The 24279-nt window shown below is 41.1% G+C and overlaps 1 protein-coding gene across 13 annotated transcripts in view; it reads left to right on the top strand.

Annotated features, from left to right (window-relative positions):
• LOC103481851 (brain-specific angiogenesis inhibitor 1-associated protein 2-like) overlaps positions 1–24279 on the top strand; it is a 62106-nt gene that overhangs the window by 11815 nt on the left and 26012 nt on the right. For 9 of the 13 annotated variants that reach the window (XM_017310729.1, XM_008437622.2, XM_008437621.2 and 6 more), the window contains exons 2-7: positions 3994–4069; positions 6997–7083; positions 19285–19296; positions 19852–19913; positions 21256–21327; positions 22385–22522. In XM_017310729.1, the coding sequence (XP_017166218.1) occupies positions 3994–4069; positions 6997–7083; positions 19285–19296; positions 19852–19913; positions 21256–21327; positions 22385–22522 (447 nt within the window). Of the gene's footprint in view, positions 1–3993; positions 4070–6996; positions 7084–16211; positions 16351–19284; positions 19297–19851; positions 19914–21255; positions 21328–22384; positions 22523–24279 lie in introns of those variants that run through there. The other 4 variants (XM_008437623.2, XM_017310731.1, XM_017310732.1 and 1 more) reach the window with 4 other exon arrangements.

A 24279-nucleotide genomic window follows, 5' to 3' on the forward strand; every position in this document is an offset into this window, starting at 1 on the left:
ATTTTTCCCCCTCTTGAGTCGATTATTTGCATGGCGCAGCTCTTCCGGCCGCGGGAGTAATTATTCGCTTCATGGTACATTTTCCAAATGTTCCATCATTAGTGTCATTGCAGTAGTTAACCTGCTCCTGATTAGGAACATGAGCATTAAAAATGCTGCCTTGTTGACCCTGAAAGCAGTAAACTGTGTTTTCACAACCTGTTTGAAATCGGGGAAACCTCCGCTTCGCCTCAGAAAACTGATTCAATTCCATATATATTCTGTGATTATGTTCCAGGTTCAATTAATTTGGGTCAAAGATGGAGTTACAACATTTTGTTGCTGCAACGTGAAAAGAAAACCAGTGTTTTCAGTTGCAGCATTCGTTTGCTGACATATGACTGAAACTAATGGCTGAAAAACGTCAAGCTGTTCTGTAATCCCTCTTATTTCCCGTCCACTCGGTAAAATGTGGTCCTTTATTCAGAGAAATGCTAATCAGCTCCCGTCTCTGCTGCTTAAGGAACAACAACTGACTCATTGTGGATTAAATGTGCACCAAACACGGAAATAAACCTATTAAACCCAGCCCTAAAAAACAAAAAACACATGTGAGCGCCGTCTGATGAGATCTAGATATGGGTGTGTTTCTTGTCTAGACTCACTAAATTATCAATTTGGTTATCTAAACTAGTACGATAGTTATTCAGTTTTAGTCTGTTTGCTAACGTCAGTTTATTTACGGCTCTTCCAATAAAATTAAGCATAGAAAGGAAAAGCCATCAATCATTTTGTTCTATTGTGTAAGAATTTAACATTCAGGGTTTCTAGTATAGCTGGCACCACTTTTGCTTTCCTTTTGCAAAATAATAACAAGCTAGTTCATATATTTTCAAGTGGGGTTCTTGGACTGACGATGTGTAGTCAGTATCTTGCTGTTCTTAGCATTTTCATTGTGGAAATTTTCCTGTTTCAACAAGCAGAAAAATTGTGGGTAAGAAAAGAAATGTATGATATAGAAAATCATGGGCCCTGAGTTATTCTATGCCAGTTTCTCCTGTAAAGATAAATTGGTAAAATCATAAAAAACAAACAAAAAAAAACTTTAAAAGCCTGCGAAAGTGGCATGAATAAAGTGCCACGTATATATGAACTCCTTTTAGATTTGATAATTGTTCATGAGTTCATAATTTCAGAACTGAGTTAAGTTTTTGGTTTGGTTGTGATTTTTATAGCAACATTTTGGTAAAAGATCAAGATAGGAAATGCAACTTCTTTCTTTAATCAGAAAGTTTTAATCAGTTTTTACATATTTAGAAGGGTTCATAAATGAGGAAAATGTTTATCCATGCACTCATTAAGTTAATCAAGAAGCTATTCACAGTGTTTGCCTCGTCTTCATTGTCTGTGTGGAAAATTCTCTGCTGGTGAATTCTATTTTTTTTTTTTAGCTCAACCGAAAGACAAAGGATCCCAAAAACAAATTTTTTTATTTTCACAGATCACCCAGAATGTGACACATAAAGGTGGACGTGTCTGACAGTGAGCACATGATTCACCCATCACTCAATCACTCAACACAAACAAACCCAGCCCCGGTGTTTTTTCTGTGAGCACGCGATGAGCGCTGGGCTGCTCTCCGTCTTCTGTTTTCCTTTATGGAGCGCCTCTCTCCGCGCGTTCCAGGCGGCGGTACATCAGGGTGATGATCGCCGGAGCTGATGCACTTTCACAGTGTCACTTTGGTCTGGAGCCGACGCCTTACGCAACAAGAGCTGGGAACGAGCGGGAGGAACTGGGGTATAAATGGAGCCGTTTATTTGTCCATCTTTCTCTGTTTTTGTGATTGTGACTTCAAAATGAAACGACATTCATCTCATGGACTTATAGATCACTGGATCTGGTCCTGTGCTTTGAACACGTGTTCAGCTTTACACAAAGAATGCCACAGAAGCTTCTGTTCGTTTCACTTCATGTCCCGCTCTACTTCACCGTTTCAAACTGAACTTCCATTAAGATTCCTGTTTTCTCTTTTTTTTTTTTTTTTCTGTACTCCAGTGTCACGCTGTCCTACTTCTTACTTCCTTTTTTGGAGTTGATGGAGTTTGTGCGCCAAGGTGACTGTTGTGCGTCAGCCACCGGGCATTAGCAGGCATCCCGAGCTGCGAGCAGCCATGAACAAATGTCCGTCTGCCTCAGATGTGTCCTTCCCTCCATCTGCTTCGTTATTCTTTCCTGTCCTCCTTTTTGTTCTTTGTCTTTTTTTTTACTTTTTTCAAATCGAAAATGTCTTTTCACTTGAAAAGTTGCTGACAAAAGCCCTCTTACTTCATATTTGGTTTCCACTTTGAGTACGCACCCTAACATGGCACTTTTAATATACTTTACCTTTGTGTATAGATGGCACTTAAATCTTATCTAGCTTGAACTGTAATGACATTTCAAAACTTTACTAGACACTCTAAACTTTCTAGCTGCGTCTTAGTTCCTCTGATAATGGCTGATTCCCTTTGTTTTGCTTTGCTGTAAACCAGAGCTGCATCTGTAAAAGAACTTGAGACTCACAGTGAAGTCTGACAGGGAGATGAATCTTCTCAAATTGCTTGGCCTTGTTGGAAAGGCTGCAGAGGTTAAAGGGCGTCTCGGAAGCAGAGAGAAGCCAGAGATTGATGAACAGTAAGACTCATTAGACTTTTCTTTTTGACGGATTCCTCTGTTTTTAACGAGCCTTCAGGCCTCTGTGCTTGACGTTTGTGCTTTCTGACAGACGGCTCTGGAAGTGAGAGGCAGAAAGATGAGGTCCTAAGGTTTGTGTGTCTTGAAATGCATGAGGACAACTTGTTCACGGTTTTCAAGCTGCAACCCAGAATTTTCCTAGCTTTTCTGATTTGCCACTGAAAGCTTTTGTATCTAGTCGTGCACATCAGTTCTTGATTCTCGAGTCCTCCGTATTTCTTTGTGTGTTGTTCCCAAGCAACCAAAAATCCTTTTAACCTTTCAAAACCATCTTGATCAGCAGTTCTCTGGGCTCTCTGAGGCAGTGTTGTCCAAAGCCAGTCCTCAAGGGCCCCCATCCTGCATGTTTCAGGTGTTGCCCTGACTCAGTGCATCTTAATCAAGTCAATGGCTCATTACCAGGCCTCTGCACAGTGTGATGACACATTGAAGAGGTAATTCAGCCATTTAAATGAGCTGTGATACACAGACGGCGAATCTAAATCCTGCTGAACACCAGCCCGGGCGTTGGAAAAACTAAAAGGTGACTCATCTCTCTTGGCATTTCTTTAAAAAGAGGGGCAGGAAGGAACATAACAGATTATTTGTTGAGCATTGTATTCTCTTATGCTCTTCTTGGACAGAAGATATGAAAAAGAAGCTAGAAATCCTAAAGAAAACTTTGGAAAACCTCCTGAAAGTTCGGCTCACTCAATATCAATAAAAACGTCTGGCTGTGTGGCAGAAATGTGCAATGAAATCTTAGTGTTGGTTTAAAACTTTTTAGCAGAACTGCAACTATTTGTGAGCGGTAATGACCTTTGGTGAAAGTCACGACTGTCATTTTGGTGAAATTATCCTTTTTCAAAAATAGCCTCTTGACCATAGGTTTGTGCCAGAGTGAGGAGAAGCTGCAGCAGGTCCAGATCTGCCGCTGAGCTCAGAGTCTGCAGCCAAAATCAGGTTTTATTTAAAATGGATACAGCAGGGGAGGTGTGAGGGACCGATCCACACACACACACACACACTAATATTCACACACAGACACAAAAATCCCTCAGTCACTCGTGCTCTTGTTCCGTCCTTTATTCGGTCTCGCTGGATTTGGGCTTCTTGAAACGAGTCCTTCCTGCGCTGCTCTTCCTGCCGGTTGGCTCAGCTGATTTGTAGAAGACTCTGTGTTCGTGCCCCAGAAAAACAGGCGGAGTGCTGCTGGGTCACTGTAGCTCATGTCAGATTTGCGTCGTCTCCGTCCCAGGCTAACCAGATCTTTTTGTTTGTCCCCGCTCCTCTTTGCAGAACATCATGGAGCAGTTCAACCCGTGCCTACGCAACTTCATAGCCATGGCGAAGAGCTACGAGAAGGCGCTCACCAGTGAGTACACCAACCCTCCTCTGTTTACTTTCTGTGGCGGCGTCTCTTTCGTTCATTGGCTGTCCAGGCGGAGGGCCAGCTAACCCAACGCCTGGTGCTGATTTAGATCCTCCTGACTCATCTGGAGTTGGGGTAAACTCACGATGACACAGATGTTGTGCAATGTAATGTTTTGCAGTCTGAATCCAGACTTAAACTGTTGAAGATTTCTTGTTGGTTAGAGATGGATTGATATTCTCCGTCTGATGAATCTCACGGGTTTCCAGACCGTTTCTCGTCTCGTCTCGTCTCCCTTCTCGCTGTCCCGTGACTTCATCTCCTAAATGTCTGCTTTTTCTGTGCATCCTCTGTCATCGCTTATAGTTGCTTTTGCTCATGTGTTTGCATGGTCGTGTGTGTGAGAGAGAAAATGCCGCAAACAACAATGGCTCAAGGTGAAAGGCGAAGCAACCGAAACGTCTTGTGGGAGCTAAGTGGAGCATAAGCCGATGGGAAATGGAGCAGGGGGTGTTGCTAACGTAACGGTACCCCCCCCACCCAAGGGGCCAAGGAAATGGGAACAGGCTAAGAGCAAATCCAGAACGAGACTGAGTAAAATAAAAACCAGGAGAAGAAAAATATTGGATATTTCCATACAAAATGACCAAAACTGAAGGGTATTCTGCTGCTTTGTATTGTTTTTAATGATATTTGCGTGGAGTTGCAGTACTGAGAGAGAATTTGATGGTTTTAGAGAACACTTGACTCTCGTCTGCAGCAGGAGAAGGAGACATGGCATGCAGAGTGTACGGTGCGGAGCAGGGCTCTCCTTTGTGTTTAGAGGAGATGCAGGGAAGACTCAGCTGCCTACAGGAACAATAAAGGAGGCTTCATTCCTGTCTGATAGATAAAGCTAAAAATAACCCTGAAACTCCCTGAGTGGGGATTGCACTTCATCAATGCCAGGCAGCAACACAGGGCTGGAGTTTAGACTCAGGCGCAGCAGAATAGGGCTGGATACCCGGCAATCATTTTATTGTCACTGGGAGAAAAAAAAAAATACCAGTCTTCTTTTATTTACTGGTTCTTAAAGTAGAATCAGGGTGGCAGCCTTTATCCCAAAGGAGGCTTTAAACCAGCATGATTCACGAGGGGGCGGCTGACTGACGGTTTTGTTTTTGGAGCCTTAAAACGTTTAAGATGACTGAGGACGGTGAGCATGTCCCCATTTGCTGAGCTCCACGTATGAAGATGTACGGATGCCTGACGAGGCATCTTTAAACTGCTTTTGTCTTCTAAAAATGTATCCCATGTAGCTAAACGCTGCTTTCTGTCGAGGCCCAAATCTTATGTGCACAAAATGAGCTCCAGCCTTAAGCACAGGCCACAGCAGGTGATGCCATTAACGACATCGTTGACATCAGGAGTGCCGGCTTTTTCCAAATGACAAGGTCCATGGTGGCTAAAGGGAAATTAATAAAAGTTAGTCTGCCTTAAGAAGAAATTCTGTAATGTCACAAGTTCAGAACCTACTTTTTATGGATTACCAAGTTTAAAATGCTGTGCCGTCAATAAAGTAAATAAATCAAAAATCTTCTCTTTCTCTTACATGAACAAACACATTTAGATAGTGTATCAACCATCTTGACCTCCATCCTGTTTTTCTTTTACACTAACACCCTTTGCATTGTCAGCCCTCATCTAATCCTCTGACTAAACTGACCCTCCTTATTGCTTTGGGTCTTCTTTTTCCCACTTCACAATTGACTGATGGGTAAAGCCTCTCATCCAGTTAAATCTGTTTCACTTGGGCCCCTTTTCTCCTCCAGCTGAGATATCAATGAGATTAACCTCTCCGCATCCTCACCGGTGTACAACCAAGGTTTGAATCAGAGGTGGAGAAAGGGAGGGCTGGACCCTTGCAGGCAGTTGCAGCCAAAGTCATGTCGATCTTAGAAATCCAAGCCAGAAACCGTCTTTATTTCCAGAACAATGACTCACATAGCGGTGGACCTCATACTGTGTCGCTCTGGACTGGGCTCAGAATAGATTCCTATTGTTTTCCATGTGAATGCTTTGTCATTTTCCTCTCCTCTATGGGATTCAGAGAGCGGTCTGTGACAGCTTAGAGCACAAACACTCATCTGGCTGACAGCTCTGTAATGAACCCGGCCCTCTTCCACATCCGACCCGTGTCTGCCGTCAGTCCTTGTGTGGCGAGCCCCTGACCCGCTTCCTGTCTTTGCCACCAGCTTGTCCCCTTCAAGGTCTATCTCACTGCTCTGCTTCAGCTGGCGAACCTTGCAGGTGATATGATGCAACCCAGGAAACCACGGCTGATTGACAGGATCTCAGCTGAAGAATGCTTTCAAGACTTTGTAGAAATTTTTGACAGTAGGTGTAAAGAATATAATTAGTGTCGAGGGGTGCAGGTGGGGCATTTTAAAGTCCAATTTATGAATTCTCCACCTAATAATGTAGTTTGTTTTCAGTAAAGATCCGCTAAATAGCTTAGATCTAGCTACATTTTAAACAAACTACAATATCTATTTTTACCTTTTTAATTTAACTTGGCATAAGTTTTGGATTTCCGCATCATTCTTTTAATAATCTCCACATATCAAATCCACACACTGCTTTAAAAAAATCTTTTATAGTGTGTAAGTATTATGAATAACATTTTGATCAAGTTGTAGTTTGGATAGAAAGTGAGCTTGGAGTTGAAGCCTTGAGAAAAAAAATCTCTGCAGCTTTCTGCTTCCTGCAGTTGCTTCATAGAGCTTTTCCTTTCCTGCCTGGTCACCATTTCCGCCTATCGCTCTTTTACTTCCCATGCCCGAGCTCGCCTCTCTGTGGGAGCGGAGGGCTGCAGGGAACGGTTGCAGAGCTGAAGAAGACAGTTCAACTCGGCACCCTTGATCTGACGCCCAATGCTTCCATGTTTCCAGGTGTCACATTTGCTGCAAAGGGCTACTTCGACGCTCTGGTGCGGATGGGCGAGATGGCCAGCGAAAGTCAAGGCTCTAAGGATCTTGGTGAGTCCTGGTAGTGGCAGTGGTTCCCCTGGTGAAGTGAATGGGGGCGGGGCTTGGACAGGCAGATGGGATGGCGGCTTGTACTGGTGGAGCAGAAACAGCTGATGACCAACCACCCACTGGATACACGCATACAAACTTTCCACAGTCATGACAAAAAAGAGAGGGTTTCATGGTCAGGTTGAAACATTTCCTCGTCTCGTTTCATTCACGACACTTGCACAGATCCAAATATCAACATGAGTAAAACCATCTGATTTGAGCAGCAATCTCTCGTTAGCTGCATTTTCATTCACAATATAACTGCGCTAATTGGAACTGCGGAGAAAATTTAATGGAAACGTGTCAGTTTCAATAAAAAGTACTAAATTAGTTTATTTTGCAAAACTACAATGGAATCACTTTTTTTTTTTTTGCATCAAGGGTCATGCAATCAACAGTAGATAGTTACTACTGGAGAAAGACGACAGGAAGTGGTGGCAGGATGACGGTGCGGCAAGTTTTATTCTGTGAGCAATCTTATTCATTTGCGTTATTTAAAGGAAACACTGCAGCTGGGGTTGTTTTTTTTTTACATTTATTGACAAAGTTTTGCGCACATTTGTAATGGATACGCAGCTACAGTCACTCCGCCCTCACACAGTGTGTTGTCTGGTTTCGGTTGGATCAGGTCTGGTTCTGCTTGCTCAGTACGAATGTTGCTTTGGTGTTGATGGGGGCTGTGGCAGCAAGTTGCAGATGCGCAGATGGGAACATATTTTTAGGCGTAGATACCACAAAGTGGCAGGAAGTGAGGGAATCCTTCGGAGTTGATGCAAGCTCTTATTTTTTTTTATTTCACAGTTTGACTCTGACATAATTTAGCCACAAAGAAGTGAAGGCTAAGAGGAGAATAAAATGGATATCTGAGATCTGTGAGAGGATATAGCAGCTGGATTTAATATTTAAAGGGGGAGCTGTTTTCATGCCTTTGAGCTCTTTCTTTGAAGCGTCATTTCATTTTAATACGCCACCTATTTTAGTGTGGATGCTCGGCGGCGCTTTTATAACGAATGTAACAGTATTAAAAGCTTCCCCCCCTCAAATCTGATTCAACTTTATTATTCACAGTGATCTTCTTTTTATCACTGTAGTGCATTTGAACCAAACACCTACAGCCTCATTTGATGGCAGCCTACTTAAAACATAGTGAAAAGGGAAGATTTTTTTCTTTAAACATTTACCTTTTACTAAGTTTGTGATGTAACCTTTAGATTCGTGCCGTTTTTATTGCGTGTACAAGTTTACAGAAAAATAGCTTTTTGTGGTTCATCAACACGGTGACTATTCTGAATACTTGCATGTTGTTTTGGGTCCAAACTCCCCATCACTCATCCATGTTGTCCCCATTTTCATCAGCTTTGTTGCTTTGCTTCCATGTTTTCTGCATTGCATGATTGTGTGTTCGTGTAGAGGGGTTGCTTGATGTGGCCTTCTTGACTCCTTTTCTGTTCTTCTGGCAGCTTAAACATGACTCAGCCGCTCCATTAAACTCTGCAGAGCCTCCCTCCGCCTTCAATGAAAAGACAGAGCAAAATGGATTGATGCTGTCCTCATGTATCAGCAGCGCTGGGAACAGCGGCTGGCTGTGCATGCTGAAGGAAAGGATGCTTTGGCTTGTTCTGTTAACTCTGCACAGTGGGGTTTTTTAGGTATACAGGACGGACATGACACTTGATTGGATGCAAATGAAAGTGCTCATTCCTAATCTACACATAAAGTGTCCCATAGATCACATTACGTCTTTTATTAGAATGTAAAATAGATCGTTAATCAACGCATTATTACCTAAGGAGCGTCTGACAGTCTAGAATCGTAAGAGAATACAAACGCATGCAGCCAAACATCAGGGGATTTATTGGTAGGTAGGGAGAACTGATTAAATATAATTCCCAGCTCTTTTTTTTCCTCCTGATTTGTTCAGTTCAGTGACTCAAAGTAATCAGCGTCCCTCAGTCTTTTCCATCACAAAGAGACGCTGTGCTGGTGGCTTCGTAAACTCCTGAATTTCTCTCTGCATTGGTGTAGAAGAGGTCAGGAAACACTGAACGCTTTGTTCTTGGATTATGTGAAAACGTTCTCAAGCCTGGCAACCTATTAATTAGCAGATAACAAGGATTGTGGATTTGTGTGTGTGTCAAAACGTGGGTGTGAGCTGAAGTTTGGGATCAGAGCTACGGCCACTGAATGCATTGGGGAAGGGATAATCACCTTTTTTCCAGAGCTTTGTCTCACACTTTGTATTTGATGTGGACTGAATGCGGATGATTCAGAGTTGACCATTTTTTAGCATTTTAATTAATGTAATTGGAGCTGTCATGGCTTATTGCACAGGAATGACTGGACTGTAAACTGCCTGAATCTTTCCAGAAATATTCTGCCACTTCATTATGAAACAATGAAATTAGTCAGAGTTTTGTGATGAACAACAGCTAATGGCATTCGCACGTGGCCGGTGGACGGGGAGCTCCATGTGACCGGGTGTTGGGTTTTGTCAAATTAAATCTGAATAAAAAGCGTTGTCCCGGGTGAAATGGATGAACTGTGGTTTATAGAGCTGTGCAGACCAGATTGTTCTTTTAGGTCTGTATCCAACAGGGTTCAACAAAACATCTTTCAGTCTTTCTATTTTGAGTTCTCATTCTTTATATTGGAGGGAGGACCCACTTACTCATTAAATAGATGGCGCTATTCTTTAAAAAAAAGCTAAACGTCTATAGTCTCTGCCGAAGTCTAGCTCCTTGTAGTGATCAGATCATCTCTGTAGGTCATACAGTTCATGTTTTAAAAGTTTTTTTTTTTCTACTACTTTTGTTCCTCCTTTGACCTGCGATGCGACAAATAAAAAACAGAGTCTTTATTTCTTCAGTATCAACCTCCACACTAAAGAGAGTTGTTCTTAGCATGACCCGATTGGGCTTATGGAGACGTATTCAGAGGAAAAAGATCATATTTTTGCGTTTATGACTGGGGGGGTCACCAGTTGAAGCTGATCACTCAGTTCTGTCACCAGCTAATTTCTGAACATCAATAGTAATTTCCTTTAAACAGTTTAAATAATAAAGGATAGTAATTATGGATTAAAATGGTTTTTGTATGTGTTGGATTAAATTACAAATTTAATCTTCAGTTTGTGATTGTAAAACACGTTAATTTACAGTGTGTCAAACTAAATTAATGTAAAAAAAAAGATCTGCTTCATTTAGATGAAATTGTAGGTAAGATGAAGCCAAATTTCTCAAAAATGTTAACTGGTTGAGAAAACAGAAAAACTGAGTAATGAAGTAAAGTAGTCTCACTTTTATCCAAGTTTACCATGAAACAGTTTGCATGCTACACTAAAATAAAGAAGAGAAATTAATTTGTTCACTTTTCGATTCAAGGTGAACAAACTCGTGCGTCCTTAGTGGAGGATGCTGGTTCATCAGGAGTGGAGTTGTTCTTTACTTTAGTGAACTGATGCCTCACTGGCACAGTAAGAGGATGTGATGCCTCTGTTTCAGATCGACTCGGCACTAGTTTGACCAACTGCTCTGCTTTCACCAGACGCTATGCAGAGAAAGGAGCTATTCCGCTGCTGCAGAGTGGAGTGTCATCTCACTCATCCGCTCCTCTTTCACTACTGCACTCTGTGTCTGCAAACACCCCCGCATTGATGTGGGAGCTCACGCAGCCCTGGGAGAACATGCCGACTCTGCACACGTTTCCAAAAATAGACTCAATAAAACGCCTCGACCGGAGCCGCTCCGATGGACGGGAGACGGAATACGACGCTCGATCCGCAGCCCAAAAATGGTGTGTCGGTGATGTCATCATGACAAAAAAGGACAGCGTCTGTCTTCCGTGCGCTATATATGGGCATGGTGATGAGGAAAACTAGGAAGCTCCTGCAGTTCCGGTTCCCCTCGCCGACCAAATACGGGCTCCACTATTCAAATGCAGCTTAGGGGAGTGATAAAACTTTGATCAGGTCTTTTCTTTGTAAAGGAATGCAAAAAGCTTAACTGGTTTTTAGAAAATGTTGTGGTGGCAATTCAAACCTGGCTTTTATTCAGTTGTCATGTCCAATCTCTCTTATTTGTGTCTTTTAGGCAGGATGATTTATTTATATAGCCATTCTTTTTTTTTCACTTTAAGCAGATTTTTGTCAAGATGGGTAGTATTTATGAAAGGTTTGTTTGTGAATGGACAGAAATTGTAGTCAATGAAAAAAGCTTAAAAATCAAGTAAAAACAATCATCTAACCAAGACCTTTTATCCAGTGTCCTAAATGTAAATTGAGTTGCAATCATACAAAATCTGGAGAAAAACAACTCTATGCCCAAACATTTAGCAAAATAATTTAAGAGTGAGAGTTTAAATATTAGTTATTCTACATATTTAAGAAAATCCTGCTCTTTTTTTACCTCCATTTCTCAGGGGAAAGCGCAGTCCCCGATTAGAGCCCATTAAATCAATTCAAAGTTAGTCTGCATTAGAAGAGTAGAGGTTCATCACATTTATTAATTAATTCAATGCATCCCAATTTAAAGGGCCATGTCAGCCAAAGGCATTTTGCAAATGACACAGACCATATCACAGCCCATATTAATCTGAAATGCAGCACATAGTGTCCCTTTCTGTGTTGTTGGATAAGGAATATTTTACTCCGTCGACATCTTTTCATCGTCTTCTCCAATCTGAGTTTGAGAGAGAGGAGAGGTTGTTTAATCACTGCATGCTGCAGTGTGTGGTGTGAGCAATAGAAATATGAGCACTTGCTCTTTGAAGCAAAGGTAAACACAACCGGAGATGAAAGGAATAATGTGAAGCTTCACAAATGCGGGAAAGAAAACATGAAATTATGTTGGGTTGAGTCACCCAGCTGTTCTGAGGGAAATTCTTTACATTATCCGCCGCTGTTGTCCCTTCATCGTCTCGCCTGACATCTCATTTGGATCAATCCGAGGGAGAACCGGTGACCTCAACCCGACCCTAATTTTTCTGAGCTGAATTTCCCCAGAGCTCGGAGGCCAATCTGAATTCTGTCGGCGTTTACTTCGTGTATGGGAGGAACTTCAACATGAACACTCTCTGAAAGGCTTTGTTTTAATTTTACATATGTCTGCCTCTTTCAATATTCGGGCACCTTTTCATAAAGTTTGTTTACAGCATACAAATTTTAGGTCTGCTAGCGCTGACCAATCGTGAGGTAGCAGGTTTGATCCAAGGATGGACAGACTTTTTTTTTTTTTTTTCCCTTTTCTTCGTGGAAAAATCCTTTGTATTTAAATTTGTCTCGACAGATTGGTGTTTAATAACCAAAACCCTAGTGACCACTGAGTGATGGAGACAGAAGTGTCTTTTGTCTGTCTGCATGTCATCGGAGCAGCTCCACACCACTAATTTAGCTTTCCCTGTCGGTCTTTGGGCCATTAGAAAGTCCTTGTCCTTGAGTCACCTCAGGTGGTTACATGGGACTTGGAGGAACAGAAAGAGCAATGAGACACATAATGAGAGGATGGACACTGGAGATGGAGGAAGATGGGTAGTATGGGTAGACGGAAAGCGATGTGTTCCCGGCTCATTAGCAGCTGTCAGATGGTCTCCGCTGAAATCAAAAGCTGAAAGCCAACAAAGCTCACAGACTCTAATCCGCCTCACCTGTCATCCATCCCTTCATCTCACCTCACCTGTTCTCCCAGTTTCATTCCTCAGCGTTTAAACCCCGCCGTCCGGTCAGCTACTAGCTTCGCGACTTTATTGCCAAGTCGGAAATGGCCGGAGCCAGTGAGGGACTGTGCGTGTTTGATTTAGCAAGTAATGGTAATGGGCGGGTAATGTGGCTTCAATAATGAGCCGGACTGAAAGGACCTTGAGGTGTCGCATTGTTCTTGAACCAAACGGTAAGTTAATGATGCTGATAATGATGTGAAGTGCACGGACTCCAGACGAAGGCTGTGCAAAAATAAATTAGCGGACATGCACTAAGTGGGTAAATATGTGCAGAAAAGCTCCTTTGAATCCGTTTTTAGGGTTTTCTTAAGTCACAGCTGCAAATCTCAGTGTGCCATGAAGTTAGTTCTGAGATGAAGACAGTAGATCTATCACGACTGGGATTCTGTCCACTTTACAGCTCAGAACTAACTCCACAGAGACGAATAATGACAGGAACAGACCAACTGATGGATCACTGCTTAAAAAATCTTTACTTACCGATTTTTCCCACTGTGGTGCACAATTAGTAGTGAGACAAGATGAGTCGGGTGCCAGGAATTGCATTGACCATGTGTCAAAACGTGAAAAGCTATCAGGTTTTATTTATCGGTCACTCTCCACATGCTGACCCCGGTGCCCGGCTCCCAGCGTGTGTCCTGTGCCTCAGATAATCACTCTCCATTCATCACCGCATCAGCCAGCATGTAATGTCTTCACCACGTCAGTCAAATTGATCTGCTGTGGCCTGATTCCTTCATAAAGTCTTTTTTTTTTTTTTATTAGTTTGAGACACAAAGTTGTCAAACACATGGCCATGTATAACACGACACACTCCATTTCAGTCAATAGTCATTTAAAAGAAGCATGATGGCGTTATTGCTTACTCACTGAGGGCCTCACAGCTTCATGTTGCGTTCCAGTTGTACTCAGAACTGGGAAATTTTGATTTCAACTAGAAAGCCTTCTGAATTCAGATTTCCCAATGGGAAACTGGGAGCAACTCCAACTACCCCCAGGTACAACTTGAAAGGTAGACTTTATGATTCGTTATGGTCGCTCCTCGCTTAAATAGTGGTAAGTTATGGTGGAAACATTTTTAGCTTACAAGACGCACCTAATAGTGTGTATAAAATCCATGTTGCATGTAGGGGTTGGCATTTATTGTATTGTTTATCGTGATAAATGAAGAATTCTGATTTATTGTTGTCTCAATAAATTCCACTGAATGATGTTGAAAATCCCCCAAAACTCAGTATTGTCGGGATTGTAATTTTTACTATTTTCGCCACTGTTGGTTGCATGAACAGAAATGACTAAATGCAGTTACTGTGTGCATTTTAATGACACAAATCACACTTCTTTATGCGATTTGATAAATAATGATGTTCGACAACATCATTATTTGTGATGGTGGGCCAGTCATAGCTATATATATATATATATAAAAAAAGAAGTACTAGATAGTTCTTATTGTCACCCCAAAATATTAATAAGAAGTAAAACTTAGTCGCCCACCACTAATTCCATGTAGCACCTGGAACTGTAAACTGAACCAAACTGAAAGTGATGCTTTCTTTTTGGAAAGTAAAGCTTTAGCAATATATTTGTAAGAGTTGCTGCGAACAATGTTTACGGGTCTCGCCATTTTGACATTCCGACTTGACTAGAACGCCGTTACCTCGGCCTGATGTCAGACCCAGCCCACAGTTCCCACTTCCCATGTAACTGGATCGCAGCATCAGATCTGCAAGACTTTGATAAAGCAGCAATTTAAAGGCATCACAGTCAGGTGCTCCACGTGTGAACGCTAATTCTGCATTGGGAGTTTGTCTATGGAGAATCGGGCCCATTCCCTGGCGGGTGTTTTGGTTTAGCAAAATGAAAGGCCCAGATGAGCACAACGGTAATGGTGTCAATCATGCGGCTTTGAGGGCAAATCTCCCTGCAGCACCTTGTACTCCCCTCACTGCAGCTTTCTGGGGATTAGAGCTGCTTGTTTGCTCTCAGGCTCCTATAATACAGTCCCTGTAGGGACGCACACTGCATAAAACACCCTACCCTCCTTCACACGGCCATTAACTGCTCCCCCTCTCCGGCTCTCTGCTGAGCATGGCAAGTAGATGGGGCAATAAACCCAGATGTTGGCGCTGTCCTTGGGTGAGGCCTGATGAATAATGGGCTTGTTTCCTGCCTGCAGTTTGATCTGTGCAAACGGACACAACTGAAGAACACCAGCTGGATGGAGTTTGGTGGATAAGGTTCAAGCTTTCTCCTGTAAAAGCACATGAGAGGCCTAAACCCTCAACGTGCAAATAGTAGAGACTTCAGGTTTAATTCTTAAGATCTGAAAGTTTCGTTATGTTAAAGGACTAGTTTAATGATATGTAGCAATAAATAATATAGATGGAAAATTATTTCCAATCAAAATACCAGCATAAAATTGAAAACTAGCCAAAATATATTTAGTTGGGTCTTGTGAACAATTTGCAAACAAAAGCGGTCTTTGTGTGTCCTATAATTGATCCACCTGTGCACTCTGGGAGTGGACAACAATGTGCTTTACGTTCCCTTTAAGCCTCAGATGTTGAGATCTGCTCTGATTAACGATAAGCAGCTTACTTCTGGTGAATAGAAGTCCCATATTTCACAACGCAAGGTGGGGAGATTTTTGGATTAGGTGGAGGCAACAAAACAAAACAAAACAAGAACATCCAGGAATTTGAAGATCTTCCAGAGGATGAAAGCTTGCAGAACTAAGTCAAAATGTCCCAACATGCATCAGTTTTATGAGACTAGTATTTTTATTCTAACTTAGTTCTGGACTCTCTGGCTTTATTTCCAGAAAGTAATGTTGGTTTTGTAATTTTTTAATTTTCATATATTTAAAAATCACCTTTCATTTGTCATGCCTTTAAAGTTGAACTTTAAAATGAAGACAGTTATAATTTAGTTTCTTTAACTGTCTTGTTTAGACTCTTGTATTAGCAGTTAGCAACGTTAGCTGCTAATAGTTTGTATGTAATATGCGTATTCTTTAGAGAGCCGTTCCCTAAATTTGAAATTTCCTTAAGGCTATTATCCCGGACTTGAATATTTTATGATGGAGAACTAGAACTAAAAATTAACACATAGCAACGTTGCTGTTCATGTTCAGCCTCCATGCTAGCTGCTGAAAATTTTGCTTTCTTTTGATGACCGCAGAATTGCCTGTGTAGAAATGCAATTTCCTCTTTGAAAGCTTCTTCCAGGTTTTGTGCCTCATCCCTCACATTCTGAACAGATTAATTTTAAGCTTCAGAAATGCCACACCTTTTTTTAAAAAATTAATTTTATTTTATTTTTTAATTAACTTTATTTGTTGCAGTAAAATGCCGTCCACACCTAGGAGTGTCGCTAGGTGTGGTAACCGGTGACGATGTCAGGGTGTGGTTGATCGAAAAACTAAAAATCAAGAGTTTTAGGTTCCTGTCTTTATGATCACCGGCTGATTTCTCAGCTAATCCAGTGACTGGATTTCGTCTTCTGCTTGAGGTTAGGATGTATCTCTAGATAAAATATAAAAATTTACTTTTAAGGTTTAATTCAGTTTTGTTTTGAAATAACATTTGAATAACAAAAGAAGCCTCATACGTTCCAACAGGCAGCTTGTTTATGTCAAAGTAGATAATAATTATTAAAACATGCAGTTTTTTGTTGCATATTTTACTCTTTGCATGGTCATTTTCATACATCCTTTATTACATTATGTCTAGCCTATATATTAGAAACCACAAACAGGCAGCCGTCTCTCCGGGTCGCGTTTGGATACGATGCAGCATCCCGTTCCCTCCTCGGGCCGAAGTCAACATTAGTGTAATTGTGTGTGTGATCGAGCCGCTCAAGTTCAGCCTGCCTCATGCAGCCTGTCGATGGCCGCTGGCTGTTTGTTAATGGATGGAATGGGAGTGTGTGTTGGGTGCCCTCCAAGAACCAAAGCAGAGTTTGGAAGCTCACATCAGTGCATTTATCTGCCTCAGTGCCCTGTCCGCAGTCTGTCGATGTGTTTTCTTAAGGTGGAGGAGGGGAGGGTGACTATTAGATGACAAACTCCTACCGACTGCTTCGTGTTTCTGTCTTCTGCATATAAATATTTTATAACCATATGTGTCTGTTACATCTGTGTTTCTGTGCAGGGGGTTAAAAATAGTGGCGTTGAACAATAAAAGAATAAAAATCAGCAGAAAATCCTCAACATTGAAGTTAAGCCTGAAACGATTAATTGGATTAATCGTGACTATTTGATTATAGAAATGATAGTCAACTAATTTAGTAATGATTAATCATTAACTGGAGTATACAGACTCAGAACAGAGCAGTAATTAAGCCAAACTGTACAAAAATATATACATTATGCATTTAAAATAATATTAAAAAACCTTTGTAGACATGTTCTACCCAGAACTCCTCAAGTTCACCTCTAAAAAAACCCAAATATATTAAGCACCGTTACCTATCAAATTATTAATCGGTTAATCCAAAAAATAGGCAATTTACAAACGATCAGGCGCTCACTAAAGGAATTTTAGTTATTACATTTTAGGTAACAAAATGTTTTTCTTATTGTAAGAAGGAACTGAATTTTTTTGTATTCATGTATTTTTGATATTGTATGAAAAAGGCTTAAGTGGTTAAATGAGAAATCTGCAGGAAGTGCCAGTTTTTGTATCCGATTAATCGTGCAAATAATTGACAATAATCGTTAGTTGCAGCCCTAATTGCAACATGAAATTATACATAAAGTTTAATTTAACTTTATGGGGATGATGTCAGGGTGCAGCAACTTTATTTAACTTTATTTATAAAGTTGCTGCTGAGCTCTAGAAAGATGGAAGAGGTTCACATTAACAAAATTGGATGCTGTAGAAGTCATCTGGTCCAAACTGGACTTCAGAACAAGCAGATATGTTTTAACTAATGGTCCACCTCCTGCTCTGGCCTTTACTAAATCCCTTCTACTGCAACTGAGTCTCATCTGCATGACCGCAGCACTTCCATTAAGCCCATTAATCCCGTCCAGGCAGCCCACTCTGTGTCCCCTCCGACTGTCCAGCGTTTTCAGGTCCGCTTGCTGGCTCACCTCCCTGCAGAGCTGGAGGAGGAAAGCCGAGCGACATGCATTAAGCTGTCGCCGTGCGCTACTCTGGAGAAAGATGAGGGTCATTAACACATGTTGACGGCCTCGTTTAGAGTAAATAGGACCGCCATGCCGCGGCGCTGCTGCCTTACAGAACCCGTCACAGTTTCATGGAAGTCCACCAGGTTATTATCAGCTCATAAAGTTTGGGCCTCAAGCATATTTTTTGTTTTATTTTCTAGATTTTCGCTTTGCATTGTAGCAGTATGATTCTATTGTTGCACTCCATAAAGTGATTTTTATTAAAAACTACATGAGTCGTCTGGGTTCAGGAATAAAGTGTGCAGTTGGATACAGTTCTATGGAAAAGTATTCACACCTCTTGAACTTTTCCACTTTATGTTTTTAAATAACCAACATTAGTTAATTTCATTGACATTTTACTTGAGAGACCAACACAAAGGAGATCCCAACTATGAAGTCACTTATTTAGTAAATATAGCTCACCTGTGTGTTAATTGTAATCAAATTACTGACAGGTAAGGAGAATCATTAGTCATGCATTTCCCAATTCTGGATGGTGCGGAAAGAGGAAAGTCAAATGTCCAGTTTGCGTTTTCCCACAAGCCATTTAAGGCACATGCTGCACCCATAAAATAAGAGACCAAAATAAACTTTAACTTATTGATAAATTAGTAATGAAACAACCCCTTGGTTAGACATTGTGGTGGCAGCATTATGCTGAAGGGATGCTATTCTCAGGAGGCAACAGGAATCTGGTCTTATTAAAAATGCACGCCACATTTTCAGATGTTTATTTGTGAGAAAGAAAAACATTTTAAAATATATTTTTGCAGATGAACCCTGCTTTGTGTTGGTCTATTAGATTACCTCCTCCCCCCAAAAAAAAGACACTAAAGTTAAAAGTTGTGATGTGGAAAAGTTCAAGAAGTATGAAAATGTTTCCAATGCACTGAATATGAAGATAAATTGCAGAGCCTAGTAGATGTTTGTTATCTTGCGTAACAAATAACCATATGGTGTGTCACCTCTGTCCAGAGAATCGTTGAAATTATTGCAAATTTTTGGCTAATAAGTCAGTATTTTTGTATTTTGCAATTATGTATGATGTGAAGTTTGGATCTGCAGCTCTGCATGTGGTGTCTGTGTAAATTAGCAGAGTGTCTAAGTGTTTTTTTTCTCTGTGTTTAAAACTTGTCATTTGCCCCATGTTTTTTTTTTTCTCAGGGTAGTTTGATCTGTCTCTTCAGGTCTGTGTTATTTTGCTCAAACTAGATCTTTTTCTTTCTTTCTTTTTGTTTTTTTTTTGAAACGATGAATTGCACATACAGAAGAGGCAGCATGTAGGTATCTTAAACACCTCAATGGCTGCATGAACCATGTTTTAGTTTCTTGTTTTGTTTTCTTAAAGGTGTTAATTATTCTTTCTGGGGTTTGCTTTTTGTTGTTTCTCCCCGCCCCCCGTTTAAAAGAGTTGAGGATTTCTTTTTAAGTTTTGTTTATGTGAGTTTTGTTTTGTTTTGTTTTCTTGATAGAATTTATCAACTCTCATAAAGTAGCAGCTTGGTTTTGAACACTTTCAGCAGGTTTCTCGATCAGCTCTTTGATTTGTCATTTAGTACATCTGTGCAACATATTTCTTTTGCTTTCCGTTTCTGTTTTGAGTTTTGTCTGCCCGTCACTCCAGACGTTCCAGCTCGCCCTCCACCACCTCCATCGACACCCGTCTCTCATGCGTTCTGTTTGGCTGCATGGTTGTTGTTGTTGCTTGTCGGGGTTTCTTTTTGCACGCTCTGTGTTTCTGCGTTTGGAACCATTTTTAATATCACACTCTTCTCTCCCTTCCCCTCCCTCTGTTTGTTAATCATCTCTTTTGTTCTTTGTTTTCCTCTCTGCAGGGGATGTGCTCTTTCAGATGGCTGAAGTGCACAGACAGATCCAGATCCAGCTTGAGGAGATGGTGAGCATGTGGCGATGGTGTTGCTAAAATCAGCTTGGGTACTGGGAGCCAAACAGATTGTGGCCTTTTTGCTTAATGACGTGAAATGTTTGACAATCTGAAAATCAGCCTTTTAATGGGAGACGAGCGGCTTCTGATGACGCCGCTGCAGTGGGATGTGGGAACTGGTCCTGATTGTGTGCAATTCACAAAGAGTTCAGAGTGAAACGGTCCTTATGTCAGTTCTTTACCCAAATCGGAGAGAAAATTGTCAAAATGTGGGAACATTTGCAGTGAACATTCAGTTGATTCAGAGATGTTAGAAACAGTCGGCCTACAAATGTATTCAGGAATTATTTTGAAGTCTGTTTGCAAATGTTCCTATTCTTTTGGATAATTGGTTGAAGATGCAGTTATGGGCAAATCAGACTCAGCTTTATCCTAAGGGACTGCTTTTCACAACTTTGAAAAGTACCTTACATCTAAAGTCCATCATTATTATTATTATTATTTTAATAATGATGTGAATCCCAACAGAGGCGTACATTGCTTTGTAAAAGTATTCAAACAAGTGGGAAGAAAATTATTCACGGTTTTCATGTTTTTTTCTTTAATGCCAATTAAAATCTGAATCTTACCATGCTTCCATCATAGGAATAAATGTAGTGGCAGCGTCAAGCTGACCCTGTAGTGGCTGGTCAGAGTTGACGGGGAAGATGGATGGAGCTAAATGCATTAAAATCCTGAAGCTGCCAAATACTGAGGTTGGAGCAGACGTTCACCTTCCAGCAGGACTCCAGTCTGTGGAGTTTTCCCGCATGCAGTTTCCTATTTATGCCAGCAGGTGGTGTAGCTTAATATAAAAAACAACTAAATTAAATTTGTGGTTGATCTGTCTTTCAAACAACTTCAAATTGTTAGCTTAGCCTTACTTTGTTTTATTGTCATCTAAAGTAGATTTTTCACCAGCTTAGGAAATCTTTGAGAAATGAATCATCATCTTGATATTTCTGAAATTCTTGAAAGCCATGTATCGTTTTCCTTCCACTTCACAAGTACACAATCCTTTGTGGGGATTTGTCACATAAAATCCCATGAAAATCATAGAGCTGAATACTTCTGCATGGTGATGTTCATGCTGCTCATGCAGAAACTGCAGATTGACATCCCTCTGTAACCCTCTGGGTGTGTCGTTTTCCCACCGTAGTCTCATCCCTTTCGATCGTTTCCTCCAGCACCGAAACAGACATCCCACTTTTAAAAATACCTCCTCTGCGGTTTCCGCATGGAACTGCTTGAGGCTGGTGTTATTTCGTGTTTGTGGGGGTTATTGTTGAGGTTTCCGTGCCTGTGTTTTTTGCAGCTGAAGTCTTTCCACAACGAGCTCCTCACAGAGCTGGAGAAGAAGGTGGAGCTGGACGCGCGCTACCTGAACGTGAGGCTCCTTTTCTTCTTCTTCTCATACTTTGCCGATTCAAAATGTGTGGTCAAAGGAGATGGTGTGGGCCGCGGCAGTGCGTCTGCACGAACAGGTCGTCAAATGACCTCCTTTCAGTCAAAGCCGCTGCTGTCGGAGAAACAAACCCGGGTTTTATTTTGGGTTTGTGACAAAATATGGACAGATGGGAGGTTTAAGATCATCTTCTTGTAAAAAATCTTCTGCCAGCCTTCACTTGCTTGTTTTAGGTTTTACAACACAGTTGCTGCTTATTTTAGGCTCAGTATTTCACTACATTCAATCGATATGCTGCTGCTGGGTTCAGATAAATCTGCCGCAACCTTTCAGTAATCAGCATTAGACGGAAACATTTGGAAACTCTCTGGAAAGCAAAGTTGATACTGATCAAAGAAGTAACTCGGAGCTAAAGACATTTGGGGAGAAAATATGGATTTTTGACTCAAAAATAAAACAACAATTCATGAGAATGGTAATGTTAGTTTTATCTGTAGCCTGAAAACAGAGTTGTTTTAACAGTTTGTAGGCAGGATCATGCATGAATCACTGCTTTTTAAGAGATGCGGGATTAAATATTTGGAAAAACCTGTTTTTCTTTTAATGTGGCTCAGATTCTGAAGTGATTATTTCAGCTATTCCTAAATATACAGGAGGTTTCCCTTACTTCAGCTTATGCAAGAGGAAATTGCATCATTCGTTCTAATAAATACAGTTTATTGAACTCATTTGCATGTTTTTAAGCTGTTGTTGGACACTGTATACACTACATACAAAACCTGAAAAAAAAAGAATTTGCAAAAAATATATTATTTTAAATTTCTAGGTTTACATTATTTTCCTGCTGTTAACTATTTAAGAGTTCTTCCCTCATCAATCTTAAACGAATATTTAAGGACTTTAAATTTTTTTTTCCTCATTAGAGCATTTAGACAGTGTAGAGCCAAATGCTCTGAAATAAACAAACTGTTAATGTTGGATTGATCTATCCGCTGTGCATGCTCTGCTGCCCCTGCTGACTTTGTGCTGCCCCCCTCAGGCGGCGCTGAAGAAGTACCAGATGGAGCACAAGAGCAAAGGGGAGAGTCTGGAGAAATGCCAGGCGGAGCTGAAGAAGCTGCGCAGGAAGAGCCAAGGCAGCAAGCACCCCTCCAAGTATGGAGATAAGGAGATGCAGGTCAGTGTGTGTGTGTGGCATCTCTGTGGTGTCTCTCAATCATGATGCAGCACATAAACCACTACTGATGCAAGTCTTGGCTTCAGGCAGTCCTGCGGTGCAGATCAGCTGTTGACATCAACAGGAAACTTTCTCCTTTATTCACACACCGCATAAAACACAAAATCTTATTTTTGGTCGAGTTTCTAGTGCAAATATTTTTGCACACTTGAAATAAGACAAAACTAACCTAGGAGACGTGAGCTTGTTGTCAATGATTCTGAAATACTAATCAAATCTATTTATTCCATTAGAAGATTTTTTTCACTTATGATGTGGGAAAAATGACTTTTTATAAGTGAGATAATCCTCTAGTGGAACTAGTACTTTTTATCAACTTTCCTGACTTAAAACAAGGTTCTATATTTTGCTGAAAAATTACTTATTAGTTAGTTTTCTTTTTTCAAGTGTGCTAAATTGTTTGAACTTGAAATTAAACCAAAAATACTTGGTAAAATCTTGTTTTTTCAGAGCACTCTTACACACAGATTTTTGTTGAATTCATGCAAAGTGTTTGATAAAGAGCAACCTTTAACTCTTTTTTTAGAAATGCATTTTTGTCTTCCTGATGGACTTTAAGCTTCATTCTGTGACAAAACCTTTAAAAAAAAAAACCCCAAAAAAACAAAACAGGTTTTTTTATGTTTAAAGTCATCATAGAAAAGTTTAGTGAAACTGAGAAATCCTCTGAGGACCAGGGATTGCAGTATTTACCGTCTCTCTGTGCTTTGACTGATTCATTACCTTCTGCTCTCCTGAGTGTGATGGATAAGTGGGGAAGGTGAGCGTTTGGCTGATGTTCCGGTGGCTGTTGGAGCGGAGGTGTGATTACACGGTGCACGTCTCTGAGCTCCTGTCTGGAGGTGTTGTGGTGACACACGGTGGGCCGGCTCTTATTACACAACCTGCACACCAGAGGCTGCCGTCATGAGCCTCTTATCCATCCCATCGGCTGGCACAGACGCAGGAGAACTGACTCCGTCAAAGCCATTTGTTCACTTGTTTTGTTTTTGTTTTGTCTATAATCATAACATAAACACAAAACTTTTAGCTGTAAAACTAATTGCTTCCTCCCTGCCTTAGACAGTTGCTGGGCCTCGATAAAGCATGTCGTGCATTTCTGCCTCGTCTGAACTTGACGCGTGGAGTGCGACGCAAATAATTAAAGTCGGAATGAAACTGGGAATGTGGGACTTCATCTGCTGACAGCCTGTCTGCGCAGAGCAACAAAACAATTTACTTGCAGCTCGGTTAGATGTCAGGCGGCGTCACGGCTCCGTTTCTTTACAGCTAATTATTCTGACATTTCTTTAATCTAAATCCAAATGTTTTTCCCTGTAGCTCTAGAATTCATGAATCCTGGCTGACCTGTTTTGTGTAGCAAAGCCACTATTTTCCGTCATTCTTTAAAAGTATTCCAGGGAGGTAGCATTTTCATATTTTAGAGCTCGCAAATAATTAAAAACATTTGCAGCAGATGATGAAGACTGTCATGTCTGACCCGCTGCAGAGAGCTTCAGCACTTCCAGAGGCTGAAAACGTGGCGTCACGCTGCTCTGTCGGAGCAGCAGGGGTGGCAATTACTGTCTAATTGTTAGTGTTACTGCAGCGGATGGTTGGTTGAGCAGGCAGGGGTCGGCCTGGTGGCTTTTCCAAAAAAAAAAAAAAAAAAAAATCAATCAATTGCTGGAGCTACAGTACGAAGAGCTGCGGCGCGG

Source organism: Poecilia reticulata, linkage group LG19 (assembly GCF_000633615.1).
Source record: "Poecilia reticulata strain Guanapo linkage group LG19, Guppy_female_1.0+MT, whole genome shotgun sequence".
Lineage (NCBI taxonomy): Eukaryota > Metazoa > Chordata > Actinopteri > Cyprinodontiformes > Poeciliidae > Poecilia > Poecilia reticulata.